Here is a 19,516-nt window from a genome sequence, read left to right as displayed (position 1 = left end):
AAGATACAAATCATCAGTGTAGCATATCCACAGAGAACACACTGCCTTGAAAAACTGCTTACTGATATTTACACAGTAAGTGGAGAAACATCATGAGAATCTCAAGTAGCCAATGTATTCAGTGAATGTGTGACAGCTCTGGTATTTATTAAACAAAATTAAAGTAAATGGATGTAACATACATGGATGGTTTACAGAATGAAGATAAATACTAAGACTAATGAGTCAGGATCTTTATTGCGTGTGTTTCAACTTTTTATTTAACACTTCATACTGATTAATCATGCAGATTTGTTAAAACCATCAGTCATAGCATTAAACGTCCTTTGCTGATATAAACTGCTGGGTCGCTGCGGTCATCCTACCTGGGTTCTGGACGGAGTCTATGGTGATTCTGTAGTTGGCTTTGCTGGCACTCAGTCCCCCCATCACGTCCTCGATCCTCCACAGCTCGCGCTTCAGCTCAGCTTTCTCTTGCTGTGTAACAACACGTGGACGCAAACACACACACATACGGTTAACATTTGACTCAATTCACCTGTTATTTGTAACAAACAGCTTTCACTTCTGGCTCAATCTCATTGATAATCTTATGTCCTGTTAAAATGGAAGACAATGAAACTGCACAGTTGCTGTCACTCCAAGTACAAAGGAGAGATTTTTTAAATATATAATTTTTTTAAAAAGAGGCAGAAGATATAGTGAAGTTTTCATATGACTGCACTGTCTCAAAGCCTTCAGGACAAACTGAATACAGACAGTAGAAAGCCAAATGTATATAAAACAAACGCAGTCTACAGTAAGATCTAGACGGTGTAACAGAGGAACGAAGGCCTTCAGTTTGGACGTGAACCTGCTCTGAGCTGCAGTATCAGGTCTTACCTGTGGGGTGGCGCTGTGGTTCATGTGTGCCTGCAGTGCCTCCCTCAGCTGCTCTACTGACTTCTCCAGCCAGCTGTACTCCTCCCAGGCGTGTGCCATCTCCTGCATTACGCAAACACACACACACACAGAAAGACTAATATTACCTGTAGAGTCTTAAGATACACAGTTTGCAAAGATGCATGTATAGAAATGAATGTGTCCTTATGTAAACACCAAACCTAATTACAGTAGAGCTGCAACGATTAGTTGATTAATCAATTGTTAATAGCTGATCCAATTCAATTTTTTAAGAAAAACTTTCCAAAATTCTTTGGTTCCAGCTTCTCAGATGTGAATAATTTCTGGTTTCTTTAGTGTGCTATGATGATAAACTGAATATCTGAAGACATTTGAGGACGTCACCTTAGGCTTTGGGAAACCGTGATCAACATTTTTCACCATTTTCTGACATCATACACATGAAACAACTTATCAACTAATCATGAAAATAATGAACAGATGAAATGATAATGAAGATAATCATTAGTATTGAAACACACACTAAAACATACAGACAGATCAGCCTATACATGCACACACTGACATGTAGCTGTAAGCATTTAAACACACACGCATGCCTAGGAACATGTACGTACTTATAAATACACACAAGGATATATATTTAAGCACACCAGTGTTTTGCATTTTGTAAACATTTGCCATTGTGTGATATATATGTAGCATCTATATGTATGATATCTGAACAATATCCAGATAAATATTGTGATAGATTCCTCCAAACTACACATACAGTATAATGTGCAAAACAAGAAGATGAAATCACACACACACACACACACAGACATACCGTGGAGAGCCGGGATATTTGGGCCCTGATGGTGACCAGATCCTCCTGTAGCAGCCTCTGCTGGTAGGCGATCTTGTGGGTGTGGGCCGGCTGCTCCTGGTACTGCTCCATCTGCTGATGGGACACATCCAGCACGCTCTCCAGCTTATCCTGAAGGTTGAGAGGGTCACGCAGGTCAACAAAAAAAAACAAAAACGTAGAGATGCTTCCTTAACAGAAAAAAAATGTGCACTAGCAGATAACACTCATTCAAAGACGCCTCTAGAGGGCAGCATGTTTGTACAGTCAATTATGAGCCATCATGAGATCTCATTTAACCTCCTTCTACTTAACTTCTGAGCTTTATATGGTGCTCTGGTGAGTGATTCCTTTCATGAGTTATTCTATTGTCATTTTGTTGCATTTAGCATTCCTTACAGAAGTGGAGAGAACATTCAAACAGGGTTATGTGTGTTGTTGGAGAAGAATACTGTAGCAATGGCTAGCACTACTAGCTTTTCTCTTCAAGAAATTGAGTCAAAGTCTGAGTAAATGGATCCCGGATTTTCCTTTGACTGCACAGCTCGAGAAAGAAACTCTTTCTGTTTGATTGTGATGTTTACTGTCTAAACTCCACTGTAGCTGAACTGGTTAACAGACGTTTCTAAGCTGTGTGCTTCAACGTGGCAATGTCATGTAATCTTTTCTAGCTGTGTTTGCCTGTTTTCACAGCCTGTATCAACAGCCTGCTGTTTACCTTGTCCTCCTTCAGGGAGCTGATCCTCGCTTCCAGATCCTTCAGGATCTTGTCCTGCTCACACAACCGACTCAACTTCACCTGCGAGGGGAAACACAGAGCTGAGTACGCAGGAGAGAGCGAGGCCGTCGAAGCTCTTATGGATAAAACACTTCTCTAGTGCTCGCTGAAGTGTGTGTGTCAGTGTGTTGACCTTTGATAATTAAGTGGCCCATTAACTTAATTACAACTTCCCCTTGTCTCTGTAGCTGTAGAGAGATGCGTATGTGTACATGTATCCGGGTGTATGCATTTATGTGTATCTCTTTTTAATGTTTGAGTGCATGCATGCATGTTTGTAACACATAATATTCACATTCTCCCATCTCCCGTGGTCTCGTTCTCCTGTAATTACTGTGAGTGAACCCATTACGCAAAGTGGATGCGACCCACCTGACACTTTTAATTACAGTGTCAGGGAGGCTCTGAGCCTCGTTAATTAATCCCTGATTAAACTGAGCAAACTTTAAGGCAAAGGTTGGATCATTTTATCATCCGGTGGTAAAACAACTAAATAACATTCATGTAATGAGGTTGCAACTGCAACAGCTTGACGTGAACAAATTGCTTATCCATATACATTTTTACATTCGACATTAGTTTTTATATTCCATCAAATAAATTATTAATCCTGTTGTTGTCTCCACGGTGATGTTGTTGTCGGATCTAATCAAATATTCATCGCAGACAACGCGCTCATAAATAGTTTAAACAGTTGTGTATGAAGCTTGAACTGAAAAATACTTTCATGAGAGAAACAAGAAACAGTTTGAAACACTGCAGGGAATCGTCTGGATTATCAAACCAAAAGAGTTACTGCATTTTCCTGTTAACACTCTCTGCATGCTATTTGCTCCTTGAAGCTAAGAGTTATAGCTTGAAACACACTTTTTCCACAACATCCATATTTTGTTTTGTCTTAATTACCATCACTTTAGGCCCAATTGAACCATAGCAGTCAGTGCTGCTCCCCTAAACAAACTAGAATTTCATGTTCTGTTGTCTGGAGAGGGAAAAAAAACAGAACTAACTGAACTCATTAGTTATTTTAATGATAGCAGATACATCGAGATGCTAACTCTGCATGTGAATATGTATTTGCATGTAGAGTTGCAACGATTAAACGATTAGTTGATTGATAGAGAATTTATCAGCATCTATTTAATAATCATTTTAGTCAAGCAAAAATGCCAAACAGCTTCTCAAATGTGAAGATTTGAAGCTTTTCTGTGTCGTACATGATAGTAAGCTGAATCTCTTTGGATTTTGGACTACTGATCACTATTTTCACTATTTTCTGACATTTTAAAGACAAAACGAATCATCTATTAATTGAGAAAATAACCAGCAGATTAACTGATAATGAACAATAATCATTAGTTGCAGCCCTATTTGCATCATACTACATACAGTAATAGGAAATCCTTGGATACATTAGCAAGATTTTACCATTGAAGTAGAAGCAGTATATAATGAGAAAATAGCAACAAACACTACCTTGCAATATTAACAAATCCTTTGAATCTAAATCAAAAACTAAAAATGTTTTCCTGGCCTATAGTCTCAGTTTCCACCAAACTTAAATTGGATTTTGTTAACATGTCCTTGAGACATGCTAACAGATTAAAATACAAACAAACAGGGATGAAAACAATCTACTTGACTGTGTCAGAAATGAAATTGGTTTGTAGTTAATGCAGCAAACACTGTAAGAGGATATTAAGCTTGTACTCACATCCACATCACTTTCTGCGACCTTAACAGGTTTCCCTGATTCCTTCAGCGTCTGACTTCCAGCTACCTGGAAATTGGGAAAATGAGTATTTCCAGATGTTGGTTATACGGTAAAAAAACAAAGTGGCTGACTCCACGGTACTGAAAGGTGCTGAAATAACAGAGATACAGAAACACAGAGAACAGCTACAAACTACTACAAGGCTGAGGCAGACTATCTGTGACACACTCTCTCAACCTCGTGTACATGACGGTATGTGTGAGAACACAAAGTCAGCTCTTGCCATGAAGACCACGATGGCTATGGACACTTTGAAGCCCTGCACGAATTGACGTATAAAAAAACATCTATATATATATATAAATACATATATATATAAAATAAACATCTATGTATCCATAAAACACCTATACACAATGTCCCCTCTGTATAAAAAAGTCAGAAAAACGTATTTTTGAGCAGGAAATAGATGTGTTTTTGCCTTCCTCATGGCAGTGAAAAAAAAATATAAAAATAGAGCACATGTATAATTCAAAAATCAGAACTAATTTCACTTTTTTTTTTTTTTTTAATTTAGGAGTACATGTGCTCCTTGTTGGAAAATAGTAGAAACATGACACAGTAGAGCCCTGTGCTGTTGTCAAGGAGGTGCAGCGTTTCAGAGACGATGGTAGAAGCAGCTGGCTTTACAACCACCGGGCCACAGCCACAGCCACAACACATGCACTGCCGAGCCATCCCATGCCCACTATTCAGCATCCTCAACATCGCCACGCGGACAGTGGGTTGCGCAAAGTCTGATGGGTCAGAGGTCACATGGAGATAAGACATTTGGTGCCATTCAAGCCATGAATGAATGCGGTGCTGTAAGCAATGGGATGGTCTTTCTAGGACACAGACTCTCTAAACATGTGAACACAAACACACACACACACGCACACACACATACAGACTATACGAGCGTCCCTATTCTGAACACTGTACAAACATGCACAAGCATAAATGCGCGCACGCACACACACACACACACACACAATCACAGACGCGCTATATACGACATTATGTCTCTTTGTATAGTACATATTCTGGTCACAGGCACACACACGTACACATAGAGCTTACGTTCATTAGAGGCCTGAGAGGCCCAGCAGTGCAGTGCAGTAGTAAACTGTGAACTGCGAGGATCAGGGGCTCTAGAGCTCTGATCTGGGAGTCAGAATCACAAAGACACAGAGCCGCAGTCACAAAATGGCGGCTGCTTTCGTGGGGATGCTTCTACAACCACGCAAGAGTTAAAAAAGTCTACTGCAAGTACTCGGGGGGGGGGGATATTTTTTTTCCCCCCCAAACCGATGCTTGAACATCTCTATTTGTAGCTGTGACACACTAATATCTTGGTTCGACAGTTCAAAATGGGCCAGAGTGTTAGAAATGGTTGTCAGTAAGTAACACCAAGTATGTTAGGTTTGAGCTAGAGTCATTTCAAATCAGAGAAGCACAGCAGAAGTAGAAAATTACTCATAACATCTACATATCTCTCACCTTCAGATCCAGATACTCCAAATCCTTCTTCAGCTGCATGTAGGTGTCATCAGCCTGCAAGGTGAGGTGGGGACAAACAGGTGAGCTATAGATTATTGGTTTGTGTCAACGAGAATTAAATGATTCATAAACGGTTAATCAAATAGGATCAAGGATTTGTGTGTGTGGTATGATGTGAACTGCAGTTATGTATCTGTTCAGACATGCATCACAACACATTCACACACACAGTAAATATTCATTCATTTATCTTCTTGGAGATGCTCAGTCACTCCGATGCAACAAACATAAGACCAGCACAAACCAGATCCGTTAGAGGCAGCAGATCTTTGACACTTCAGCTTTGAATTCAGCTCACATCACTCAACAAAATACAAACTTCAAAAAAACGGTCATATATGAAAGAGATTCACGCACCAAACTGACCAACACATCCACAGCCAGCCAGTTAGCCAAAGCATGGGATGGCTTTGTGGACGTTGGATAGTTAGCGACACAACATGCTACGGACAGTATAACTAGAAGCACAATATGGAAACTGACCAGCCAAGAACTGCACATGGAAAAGAGGCAGATGGTTCAAAAGTATGACGGCAGTCAAGGCCAGCGCTCACAGATTAACCATGCCAGATGTCACACCATTAAAAACACTGGAGCTTTTAGGTAGAGGTTGCCACTAATATACTGTGATCAGCTATTGATACTGATGCAGTTTTAACTTTTGTGTTGGTTAGTCTTTTTAATCCTGGGATGGGTTAATTTGAAGCACTATTTCTTATTTACAGGATTGTAGATAATCACAGTTGGGAGTAAGTGAACCGACTAAGAGTTACAAGTTTGGCCTTAGGGATGTTGAATTAGATTAGATTGTGTTTGTAGACAATTGTGCCAACCCCAGTGGAAACTGTTGCAGTCTATGTGTTAATCTCACTACATTAAGTGTATCTTGGTCAGATCTGTTGTGGATGTAGTGGTGTATATCGCCATTTCCCCAAGCATTTTCTTTTTTTTTTGGATACTCCCATTAGGGGGGTGCAAAATTCAGAAATTCAACCAACAGTGGCCTTGAGATATTTAATTAGCATGTCAGAGCTGTTTTGAATTTAAGATTGTTTGAGCGCGATTGCATTTAATTACAGTACCAGTCAAAAGGTTGGAGTGAATGGGAAGGTGTGTCCAAACTTTTGAATTGTACTGTATAACACATACGCGATGATGCCAAGTTACAGATTGCAATTTTTCAATTTTATTGTAAAACCCACTTGAGTTCCTGTTTTAGCTAGAAATGGTTACACTACTAGTTAATATTACATTAAAACAATATATACAATATATTTTTAAAGATCTTCTTTACTCAGTTGACAACCTGCTTTGGGTTTAATACTAGAGGAAAGGCTAGAAGGTTCAATACATTACGATTCATCCTCTGAGGTTGTTAGACCATTACTATCCACAGCAAATGTAATGGTAATCCAACAACTTATTTCCATAATATGTCGTCAACAATCGGTCAATGCAATTGTAACCACATGGTGGCAGTAGAGGAACAGTCAGGGTATCCTCAAAATGTTAGAATTCATTCTCTGGGGACGGGGAATTTCTCAAAATTTTAAGAAATGTCATCAAAATAATAATAATTATTATAAATATTCCGGCATAAGAAAGACAATGTGCAGGAATCTTTCAGTCACATTTTTCAAAAACCTGATTTAGTTGTAATGCAGCCCTGCAATAAGTTTAGGGGCAACCTCTACCAGCCCCTGGTAACATGGGGGGCAGGCAGGCGTGCCGCAGGGGCCCCCACCTGGGTGTTGCAGGGGCCTAAGGTAGCCGAGAGGCCCAAATGACTGAGTTGGGATACAGGAGAGGGGCCACAGCTGAGGAGGGGGCTGGTGCTAGTAGTGGTGGCGGTAGTGAGGAGGTGGTTGTGGTGGTAGGGCTCTTTGGGACCATGGATCCGCTGGATCTGGGCTAACATGTGCTGGCGTGCAGAGGCCATCTTGGCCTGGTGCCGGCGCAGCTGAATGAGGAGCAGGGTGAGCTCATCGGGCTGTCAGGCATTACAGGACATTAAATCTGGCATCAATACTAACCACAACAAACTTCAGAGAAATGTTTCTTGTTATATAAGAACCCTCGTCTTCACAGTGGAAGTAGCTGCTTTGTTATGTGACTGGCTGATTGCTCCTTTGAACAAGCTGAACAGCGGCTAAATTTAGGAGGATTAATGGTACTGAAACAAAAAATCAGCACACACAACAACACTCTGTACATGATAGGCTGGTTAAAAGGCAAGTTTCTCAAAAGTTCAGTTGTAGCCAAACTGGTCAGTGCCAACAAAAGACTAATTAATGTTTGGTCAATATCAGTTAACTTTTTAGTCATAGTGGAGAATTAATGCACATCTGGTGACTCATTTCTTGAGTTGTTGACAGTTGCTGAAAGTGCGAACACTCTCGATCTGAAGATCTCTTCAAAATTTAAGGTTTCAGTTCAATTTTCCAGTTAGTGACAATAAGTTTAAGTAAAGTAATAGTTATACCTAATGCAATATTTGTTAAAATGTTAATACCTGTAGTATATCGAAGCATGTTTTCTGTTTTTATTTGTAAGACGTACCGTTTTGCCATGAAGGCTGGGTGCACTGACTGTGTGTGTGATGTAGCCAGATGGAGGCATTGACCGTCTCTCGATAGTAGCCGCCTGACAACACATGGACAACACATTTTATATGTGGAGTTAACACCATACAACACAATGATTTACATGTTTTTGATTACAAAATACTTATTAAGTTGTATGTGTGTATTTGAGACTGGGTGTAAATTTGCATTTTTGCAGGTTTTTTCACTCAATATTAAAATTGTGACATGCAAATGCTAATGAATAGTTGCTAATTTTGATCAATTTGCATAATTATCACAAATGTATTTAAACATATGCATATTTGATATTCAATATTGTACATTGTATTTTACATAATATGTTTAAATTTTCAATACAGTTAACAGTTAACACTTTTTTGACTGATTAAACAGTTTAGGTAATTTAAAAGACGGGTTGTCTTCACAATGTGTTTGATATTGTTCCCCAAGTCACTAAAACAATTATTCTGTTCAGTGGAGCAAAGTTCCAACCGCCCCACACTGTCAGCATGACAGACACCTGTTCGGGACTCTATTTGATATTTTTTTGCACTTGAAAAAAAGTGTTAATGATCCAAGCCTGGGAAGAGAACAAACAACAGGCAAGATGGAATTAATTTCACACAATCCATGCAACAGGAATCATTTCTTTCCTGGTGACTTCTGTCATCATACATCACAGCCTTTCTTTTCTATTACTCTTTATCTTTTCTTGTATTATTACTCACTTAATTACTCTGGAAACACTTAGCAATTCCTGATTTGATGGCATTGAAAATGAAAATTGTAGCGACTTGTATGGACACGTCTTGGTGCGCAGGAAGTACAATACCATACAAACGCAGCACTTTCCTCAGAGAAAGTTGGACTCCCCTTACTGCGTTACCACATTTTAAATGTTATTTAAAAATTAGTTGTTGGGTTTGTTTTTTTTTTTCAGTTTATTTTTTTAGTTTTTTGCTGCAGCAGCTTTGTGCTGCTTTCAGTTCAGTAATAAACAAACTTGAAACAGTTACAACAAAAACTCTTTGGAGGACGGTCATGCAGCAGATTATTGTTCTGCTTCTGTCAGTCATTAATTTACCTTGAACAGCTGAGATTTGGTCCTGCGGGGAGAAACAGTGAAGGGGATGTCCACCACTGACCTGTCACCCACTGGCCTGACTGTCACCCGTTCAGCAGGTGTGTGCGGCCTCCGCGTGGGTGACAGGGTTCGGCTGGAGCCTGGCGGGGGCCCGGGTGGAGGGATGTCTGCGGATGAAGGTGGTACTGACACACAGCGGGGCGGCCCGTCAGACTTGGGAGCTGAGGAGGAGGGAGGCACGGTGGATGGGGGCCGGGGGCCGAAAGGGTACTCCGGGGCTGGAGTGTAGAGCGGCGCTGTGGGGCTGCCGTGACGGAACTGATGGCGCTGCTGCCACTCGTACAGCTGCCAGACGGTGTTGGACCCTGGGCCGCCTTGCTCTGGGGTGAGGCGGAAGTGGCTCAGGCGGTCCTGAGCGTACTTGTACTCGCCAAGTCGGGCTGGCGGGGGGCTCTGGCGAGGAGTCTTTGGCAGGGTCTGGTATGCGTCCATGGTGGTGTACTTGGGCTGGGTTGGTGGTGTACGGCGGGGGAGGGTGTTCTCTCTAGATGGGGGACTATGGAGTAGGAACATTAGAACACATAAGGATGTATTTTGAAAACCCGATAAACATCAGATCTCAGAGAGTAAAATGTAGGACTTTCTCCAACCCGTTTAATGTTACCTGCAACTTTATTCAAGGATTAAAATATGAAAAAAATCTGAATAAATATCGAATTACATTAAAAGCTATAAATAGGCTGCCAGTCCAAAAGTACATCAGTTGTTCATAGTATTTCTGAACAATAACATACTCAGAATTTTTAACTGGAGTCAGAGTTCAGGAATAAAACAGTACAGACCTGAATAGCTTATAATGGACTGAAGTCCTGCTCCTGTTCAACCCACAAGAACACACAACTAGAGGGAACTCTACAGTACTCATACGGTACATATTTGAGCTGACAATCATTTACTAGACAACAAGGATTGTTTACTGCGGTTGAACTTCTGTAGCAGTGGCCACCTTTTCACTGTGTTGCATAGCTAGTTCAAAATCAAGCTACAAAAATGAATAAATAATTTATAAGGTCACAAAATATGATATAAACACAATCTTATTAGAGGCTTTTTGTGTACTGTATACGACAGTGACCTACCCTTTCTGGTCAGCCTTCTGCACTTTGACCCAATGCTCCACCTGCTCCAGAGCGCTCCTCCTCTGCACATGCTTCTGTGTGTCAGCAGGGGGCGGCGCTGGAGCCCTCTGGTACGTCCCTGCTGCGATCCCGTTAGGCTCCAGGATGGGGCTGGGCGTGGAGACCAGGCCGTTCCTCGTGCAAACGCTGGAGGGCAGTGTCGAGGCGGCACGTGACGGCGCCCGGGATGGCACCCTGGATACGGGCGCCGAGGCCGACATGGGGTCCGACTGTGTGAGGGCGGAGGCTGTAGGGTTGGCGGGCAGGGAAGTATGTGTGTCTGTTTCCAGGGTGCTGCTTCCCATGGGATGCTCCAACATGTTTGTAGCAGGAGATTCTTTGTGGAAGCTGCAGCGCTCCTCTGCGTCGCGGTGTATGGGCTCCAGGAGAACCTCGTGGATGATGGGTCTTGTGCCATCAGAGTCCACAGTCTTGGTCTTGTGGTGGTTGATGTGGTTCGTCTGTGAGACTGTCTGTTGCTGCATTATGTTAAAGTTCTCTAACTTGTCACATGGGCTGTGAAGAGCAGAGATTACAAGAAAAAGCCTGGATGAATGTTGGCCTTTTACACTCTTATATTTTTTTAGGTGGCTTTCTCTTCAACATTGTGAGGATTTCATTCCTAAGAGAACCAGATAATGGTTAACTACAGCACTTTTCCTGACAGTTATTTTTTTTTCCTCAAACCTCTCAAAGGATTTCAGCTGTTTTTACTCGATAAGCGCTATTCTGTTTCATTTGATCATTTCCCTGACATCATGTTCCTGCGTTTCAGGCATCTTTGTCTTTGTTCTGTTGTGCTGAACTGAATTTGAACTAGATGATGGTCACATGAGAAAGAAACCTTTAGCCTCATCCCCCGACTTTAAGGACAGGGCTTCATACACCACAAAGACCGTTACAAATCAGGGCAGATAACAAGCAAAGCCTTGTAACCACAACTAGATTTTAAACTCATTGATAAAATCCCTCGTGATGAGAGGCAATCAGGCTAGAAAGACAGTCAGGTCTCTGAAATTCAATGAACCACACACCACAGGTTACTTTAATAATGAATTAAACAGCCTCAGGTACAGAGATGTCCCTGGCAGCATTATAAATTAGCAATATGGTAACCGGTTTGTCTAAATCAGATTGTATTAAACGGTGCATACGAGATTTTTGCATTATCTTTTGAGTAGTGTGTTGCTGGATATATATTTGAATATTGCAAATGTAACCAAACTCTGGAAAAAGAAGTGCAACATGCAAGAAGAAAGTAATATTACTGTTATTGTCACTTCAAACATGAAAACCGCAAAAAAAAAAAAAAAAAAATCCAGATAGGAGCTGTCTTCTGCTACATTTCCTTTCTGTCATTCAGTTAAAACTAGAATAGTCTTGTGGGATTTCCCCTTCCAAAAACAAACGAAAAAAAAAAAAAACGAAGCAGTACGAGCTGCGGGTGTCTGAGGCTGCCAGTGAATGATGTGATGTATTTGATCTGTGACACCTCCCTCTGTCAACACATGAATAATACATGGGGCGAGTGGCTGCTCGTTCAAAAGCAGCCTTTCACAACATCAGAATGTGCTCTTTGAAAGCAAGTAAGCATGTAAACAACCGCGCTACGCTCCTATGCTATGGCATTAGGACGGACGCAGATTTGTTAAAGCTGTAAACAGCGGAGTGGAGATGTTTGTGTACTGTGTCATCATCTCCCAGGAATCAGTGTCATCTACAATGATATACAAAAGAGTAACGGCAACACTTTCTACAAGGTATGTGTTTATAGGATGTAACAACCGTAGCTTTCACACTAATAAAAAATGATGTCCTGTCACATGATCACTTAGCCCATATATATAAACAATTCTGTGTAGGGGGCAACTCCATGGTTTAGGGGGCAAGATAATGATAATAATGTTTGTAATAAAGCTAAAAAATGCCCCCAAAAACAGTTACTTTAAAAAAACAAAACAACACTGTGTGAGATGTTTAGAACAACACCTGCTGTAAGAAAACCTGTCTGATAGGCCGTAAGGGATTATGAGTGAAGAAAATGTTTTTAATAGCAGACAAATACATTAAGTGGCCCCAAAACTGCAAGATGTATTAAAAAAAAAGAACTTTTTACAACAACAAGCTTTAGAAAATACATGACCTGGACTGCTATTGATTCACTAATGTTTTATGTCAGTGAGCAATGTAGTGTGATAATATGGAAATTATTTATGTTAATAGCTTGACTTTTATTAGATACAGGAAAACATCCTTGTCACTGATTAACCAGTGATCTCTGGGAAGTGTAGTACAAACTCTTCTGACCCTATGTGTAGGTTTGTGTATGTGTGTGTTTTCTGTCTGGCCTGTTCAGGATAAAATTAGGGATGTGATGATAATCAACAATGTATCTCAAGGTGACTAAAGTTTTTGTTGTTGTAAGAATTGGAGCAATGACAATACCAGCAACAAACACAAGGGGGAGCTCATGGCGTAAGATGGGGAAGCCAATGTTTCTTCAGCAGAGACACAAAAAGAGATGATCTGGAAGTTATTTTTCTGAATAAAGTTGACATTTTTTTAATATGAAAAAAGTCAAAATGTTTTGGGGAAAGTTATTTTAATCATTAAGGGTCAGGTAAGTGTTCAGTGACTGAATGTACTCATGTTCTCAGTGGGGCTTCTTGAGCGTAGCACCTCACAGCTGCCTGGTTTAGAGCAATGATTGCTTGTGAGGCATGTGGTCAGTTACTTGAGAGAGGTGTACTATGTGTGTGTATGTGTGTGTGTGTGTGTGTGTGTGTGTGTGTGTGTGGCCCTACCTGATCAGAGCGTCACTGTGGTTCTGCATCCGTGCGGCCTGGTTCATGGCCCTCAGCCAGGTGTTCATGTCCTCCTGGGTGTCTGCGCTGAAGTAATACGTCCGCATCCCAGTGTGCTCCGCCTGCGAGCCAATCACAGAGCTCTGCTTGTAAATGTACGAGCGCATACCAGTGTGGTTAGCCTATAGGAAGAGAGAGGAGGAGAGGTCAGCGTCATGGTCGGAGAGGAAGAGAAATCAGCTGTTGAGTTAGATGAGCTTTAAGTTTGGTCAAAGAGACAGGGAGACGTCATGCTGTCCAACGAGAGAAACAACGTCAACGACCGATACAGAAATAGCCAATGCAGGAAACCAGACAATAGAAATACAGAGACAAAAATGCCAGCCAGTTAAGACCAACAAAGCCACAACTTTTGACCAATGAGAGGAAAGATATTTCGGTACAATGGAGAATAAAAAATGTGTCAGAAGAAGAACCCCTAAACCCAAATCCTCCTCACAAACCTGTCTCCTAACGAATCGTTTTTTTTCCTTCTATTGCAGCTTAGAAACCTACCAAGAACATACAAGATGGCAAATAACAGTTTGCATTTATATTCATTTTTAATATGTGCCTAATATATTTTTCAACTCACAAAACAAGATATTAACATGAATCACAGTGGTCCTGAAAAGAAAAGTAGTTCTCCAAAGAGGCAGTGCGAAATACAAGCCTGATTAGATTCCACACCATGACAAGGTAATTGTACTCTGTGATTAAGTGCCTAGATTATGACAGGCACACTCACACTTAAGATAGATATTTCTTTGTATGCACAGTAATAAGGCTATGAGTCAGCTGATCTAGCACACAGTTGTCACTGTGTGAAAGTCAAGAGTGCACCTGCACCTTTTTATCATGGGGAAGGATTTCATGGCACAATGTGTAGAATATAAGAAGGAATCATACTGTAATATACTGAACACAAATGTTTGATGTCTGATGTTGCAGAACAATGAGTAAAGCATGTTATTCACATTAAATTGTCTGGTCTTACTGACTGAAGTTTAACTGCATACTACTTATACTACTCTTTTTTAAAGATTTAAAGCTGCACTAATCAATATATGATCACTATTTTTATGTGTGAGGAATCTCTCATAATGATAAACCTACAGAGAATTGTCACCCAATTTGGTGTTTTAGCCTCTTTAAGCTAATTGTTTTGGTTTTCTTGCCTGCAAACTCCTGTCATCCTTGTTTCCAGCCACAGCAGTTCTGGTAATCCCATTGCACACATACCTGCCCGGCATCAAACGGCAGATTAAGCAACTAGCTGGTGAAAACAGTGAAGCATTCAGCCGCTAAAGAGCCAGTTATTCTCCTGAGGAGTTGGTGAACGCCAAAACAGAGCTAAAATAAGAGAAAATATCGGACTTAAATTTACCGATTGGCCAGAAACAAAACCCAAATGAATGCTAATGTTGTTCAGCATCTACTGGATGTATAAATCTGCAACTGATTCCCAACACGTTAGCCATAATTACTTTATACGGTGATGATACTGTGTGTCAGTGTTCTGTTTACAGGTTTTTCCACTGCCCCCAAGTGGCCGAAAAATCTATTAATGCAGCTTTAATTGACTTTTTTTCCATACCGACTTTTTCTCCACAGCAATTTCCTACATTACCCATGGTGCCTTTTTATTGGACCTCAGAGACCGCATGAGAGGCAGTTATATTCAGAAGGTGAATGCTGTTTGTGTAGGTGGAGACAGCAGTAAAACTAGCAATAGCATAACAACTGCAGGAAAGAGGAAGGGTTTTTTTTTTTCCAGCAGAGGAAAAATGAGAGAGTTGTTTCCTGCTTAAAACATGTTTCTGGCTGCATTTTGAGTCTACTGAGAATACCATCAGTAGAGAAGTTGCTATCTCTGCTTCTTCTACTAAGTTTGTTGAACTTTGCGAGTCCAAAGCGAAGCCCTGAGGGGCCGCCACCAAGACGTTTGATAAGTCATATAGTCAGATAGTGTTCCTGCAACTGAATTCCTTTTTAACTGTGCTGAACATATATATATATATATATATATATATATATATATATATATATTTGGCTAACTATCCACAGGGATAACATGACACAATATCAAACGACAGAACTGGCCCAGAAATTCAAGTCATAGTGCATCACCAACAGCTGTTTTTTAATTAATAACGTTCAAGTGTTTTGTATCCTTGATAAAAAAATGTCCTCGCAGCTCTGTAAATGTCCTACTTTTCCCTTTCCTGCCTTCCTTCCTTCCTTCACTGTTAGGGTGGCTAGGATTGGAAGACAAATGAGAGAGCCCACTCAACAACAGATGCATGCAAATGAAAAGTAATTAAACACTAAATCTCCCCTATCCTAATTCATTCACTAAATAATGAATGCAGTGCAGTAAGTGCGTATGGAGTGTCTTGGTGGGACCACCTGTGGTTTGCAATACGATAATTTCTCTTTGATTTCTTTATTTGTTTATATTGTGATAAAATTTCTCTATTTGGCTTCTTGCCTGCAGCATGATGACAGCCAGGAACAAGCAAAACACCACACCTACTAATACAGTTGAATGTACACACTGAACAAGTTCATGAATAAAACAAATACAGACTGTCACCCCCCCCTCCCCGCTGCTCTACCCTTGTTACTATAAACTCTGTATAAACCCCAACACAGAGATACAGACATGCACACAAATAAACATAAACGCTCCCATAGCTTGATAATTCACCTCCCCTCTAAAAGCCCCGCTGTCTGAAACAAGCTCACGTCAGTGGCTGCCTCTGAACACTAATAAAATCACTTAAAATATTGTTTCCTTGTTTTCTGCACTTGAGTATGTACTTGGCCCTGATCCTGGTACATATTTTAAGATCTGGGAACTGAATGCACCACTCACTTGATTCGTTCAGGTCCTGATAACCTTGTAAGTGAACTAGGTCTTTCTTGACAAGAGTTTTGTTGCAGATCAGGCCCTATAAGCATTAGTCATCCTGCTACAGGGTATATCAGGCCATGTCATGATATACTCTAAGACGACCACACACGTATGCCAGATCAGTGAGATATAACACTACATGACAACACTCGTCCTGTATTTACAGGCCAGCAGACTTTCACAAAATTACATTTATTTGGCAGTATATTGCTAAACCTACACAACAGGCCTTACTTAACTCAATTATGTCTACCTATATACATTAATATCTAGTCTATGTAAACTGCTCCTTTTTGTGCTACAGAAGTCATGCACTGTGCAGTGTCTACCTGCTGTGTTAGCACTCGGTCGTAAAGGTGATTTGGATTCTGATGCTATCTCCTTAAAGTTCGGCTGAGTCTGCAGGTCTCAACGAGACACTGAGGACGACCTCAGATGTGAACCATACGAAGGGGCTCGGTCAACCTGTCACTCACAGGCGTGGGTATGTGTTGAGGTACATTAGAGGCCAGGAAACAGGCAGGGAAACTAGTTAGCAACTGGTCATCTTTGAATCATAGATGTGGCTAAAAACACCTGGAAAGTCTTGACAAGTGGAATATCAGCATCCTGAGGAAGCAGCTGTCAAAACACGCCTGCTAACTCACCATCAGCAGCAGCACTCTGACAGACGGCCTCTTATGGCTACGAGGGGACAGGCTGCTTGATGAGAGACAGAGGACTGCGCTGCTGGTCAGATATTTATGCACGTGCAGAGATATAGGCATGCATGTGCAGTGAAGTCACAGACACATATATTTGTACTGTAATAACCCTTAAGAATGTAAGTTAGATCTGAACCCTTAACCCTTAACCCTTTTGTATTGCTTAAACTTTACCCATAACCCTAAACCTACCTCTAATCTTAACCCTAATTTCCAATCCTTTTCCCTACTGTGTTTTGGAGTGGCCTTCACTTCGCAAACAAACTTATTCAACCTCCACCAGACTATACACAAATTTATAGATTTCAATCCAAATCACTGGCCCCCCAATGGCTTCCTATTTTCATGACATCAGAACACAAAGGCACACAGCGACAAAATGCAACACACACCACCAGCGGTCTAAAATAACATTGGGAGAGTCTGCCTCTCATCAGTAGGAATGCTGAGTGGGTCATTCAGCTCCGAGTCCGTGACCGACACACCTACACACTGAATCCATGCACGGCTAAGCCTCTATTTCTCTCTGCGGTTTGTGCCTGTGTGGGAGTTGGTGGCAGTTTTAAGGGTGTTCCTAACTATTTGTTTTCTCCATTATTTTTGTTGTATGATGCTTCATGAGAAAAATATATAAAAAAAAAACCTCTTTGCCTCGCCGTTTATTTCTGCCCTCTGTTTCACCGCGACTAGCCCTCATCACATCCTTCCTCTCCGCCTCTTTCCCTTTTTTCCTATCGCTTCCTCTCTTTATTTGCCTTTTATTTTCCATTCTTAATCACTTCCTTCCCTTCCTGTGTTCTCTCTCCTTCAGCCTCTTATTCTCGTTCTCCGCAAACTGAAAATTATCACTCACTACTTGCACTCAGAAGGGCTTACAATAGTGTCGGCTCTTTTCCTGTGGACAGCCCCTAACAAAACACACACACACACACACACACACACACACACACTCTTTGTCCGTACGCTATTTAAAGAGTCATTGTGCTTATAAAGATAAGCTTCAGCAGCCAGAGCAGCACAAAGCTCCTGATAAGGTACATTCTCCTAAATGTGCAACTGTAGAAATTGAATTTACACTGAAAAACATCCAAATGGAGCCAATAATAGCTTCTGGGTGTCTGCTCATGTCTGCTTTTAGAAAAAAACATTCAGTGTTTCAACTCTCTATTTGTAAAAAAATAAATAAATCCTGTTAGGAAGCTAGTATAAAACAGGTTTAAAGTACTTTAAAGTTCCCTTAAGCAGCAGCTGCTTGGGGAAATCTCCATTCTATTGGCCGTAGGGTTGCATAGCCTGCATCTATCTACATGGAAAGATCTCCTACAGCTCATAAAAATGATTTTCTCCCCCCACTTTTCATTTCTGAAACAGTAGCATGAGGTGACGTGAGTCCCAAATAACAAAGTAAAGTTTTTTCTCCAAGCCATCAGAGAACTGCATGCTGGTACAGTAGATGTGACAGATGGAGGAGATGGGGATGAGAGCGGCACATAGATAAACGATAAGCCCAAAAACCAGATAAGCCAAATACAAAGATTCACATTGCGATAACGAGGAGGGTGTGAGAGAAAAAGAGGGGGAATTAAATAAGACAATGACAGAACAAAAAAAAAAAAACACAACCACATCAGCCAAAAGTTAATTCTCAAGACATGCATCAAAAAACAAAACAAAAACAACAACAACAGAGAAATATACGAGGCTGCCGTATATTCTCTCATGTTTGGACCCAAAAAAAAGCCACACCGACGGCAGACAACAAGGATTTAAGGTATAGATATCTGGCAAAGTGAGAACACGTGAGAGGGTAGAGTACCTATTTATGGGAGGATTGTCACTGGACGACGCGACACACTCACGGGGTGGGAGGGAAGTCCCAGTCGGGCAGCCAACCAATGGGAACAAGAGAGGGAAGAGGATTCGGTGAATAAGGGGATGAAGGGGAGGAAGGTGGGTGGGTCTGTGTGGAACCTTGGAGCTTGAATTTGTGGGGGTCATGATGCATTTGAGTTGCTTTGGTATTCATCGGGTTCAGCATTCACACACTCAGACACCAATTAAAATACCCACCATCTGGCTCGCTCGGGAGGCTAACTGTGGTCCTGCTGGTGCGGGTTTAACAGACCTGGGTGTAGCAACATTTTTAAATCATTCTTAATAGGAGTTTGTTTTAACCTGCTTTGAGTACCAGATGGGTGGGGTTTACTGCAGCGGGGCAGTTCTGACAGCGCTATCACTCTCAAGAAGTAGACCGGGCCACTTTCCTGTGATAGATACTTCGCTTTCAGTTCAGCTCTTTTTTGTTGGTTTAAAAAGTAGTTTAAGATTATGCCAATTGTTGCTGTTACTTTATTAAGATGA

At 41.1% G+C, this 19,516-nt stretch overlaps 1 protein-coding gene across 9 annotated transcripts in view; it reads right to left on the bottom strand.

The window, feature by feature from the left end:
* Positions 1-19,516, bottom strand: part of plekha7a (pleckstrin homology domain containing, family A member 7a) — a 143,629-nt gene that overhangs the window by 10,019 nt on the left and 114,094 nt on the right. For 5 of the 9 annotated variants that reach the window (XM_044357068.1, XM_044357071.1, XM_044357072.1 and 2 more), the window contains 11 exons: positions 13,496-13,677; positions 10,653-11,207; positions 9,514-10,069; positions 8,404-8,487; positions 7,589-7,834; positions 5,785-5,838; positions 4,243-4,308; positions 2,469-2,549; positions 1,733-1,882; positions 883-984; positions 366-477 (listed from right to left, as the gene is read on the bottom strand). In XM_044357068.1, the coding sequence (XP_044213003.1) occupies positions 366-477; positions 883-984; positions 1,733-1,882; positions 2,469-2,549; positions 4,243-4,308; positions 5,785-5,838; positions 7,589-7,834; positions 8,404-8,487; positions 9,514-10,069; positions 10,653-11,207; positions 13,496-13,677 (2,188 nt within the window). The remainder of the gene's footprint in view (positions 1-365; positions 478-882; positions 985-1,732; positions 1,883-2,468; positions 2,550-4,242; positions 4,309-5,784; positions 5,839-7,588; positions 7,835-8,403; positions 8,488-9,513; positions 10,070-10,652; positions 11,208-13,495; positions 13,678-19,516) is intronic. The other 4 variants (XM_044357069.1, XM_044357074.1, XM_044357077.1 and 1 more) reach the window with 4 other exon arrangements.

This window comes from Thunnus albacares, chromosome 7 (genome assembly GCF_914725855.1).
Source record: "Thunnus albacares chromosome 7, fThuAlb1.1, whole genome shotgun sequence".
Taxonomy (NCBI): Eukaryota; Metazoa; Chordata; class Actinopteri; order Scombriformes; family Scombridae; genus Thunnus; species Thunnus albacares.
Note: the sequence above shows the minus strand (reverse complement) of the source record. Positions and strands in the feature narration are given on the sequence as shown.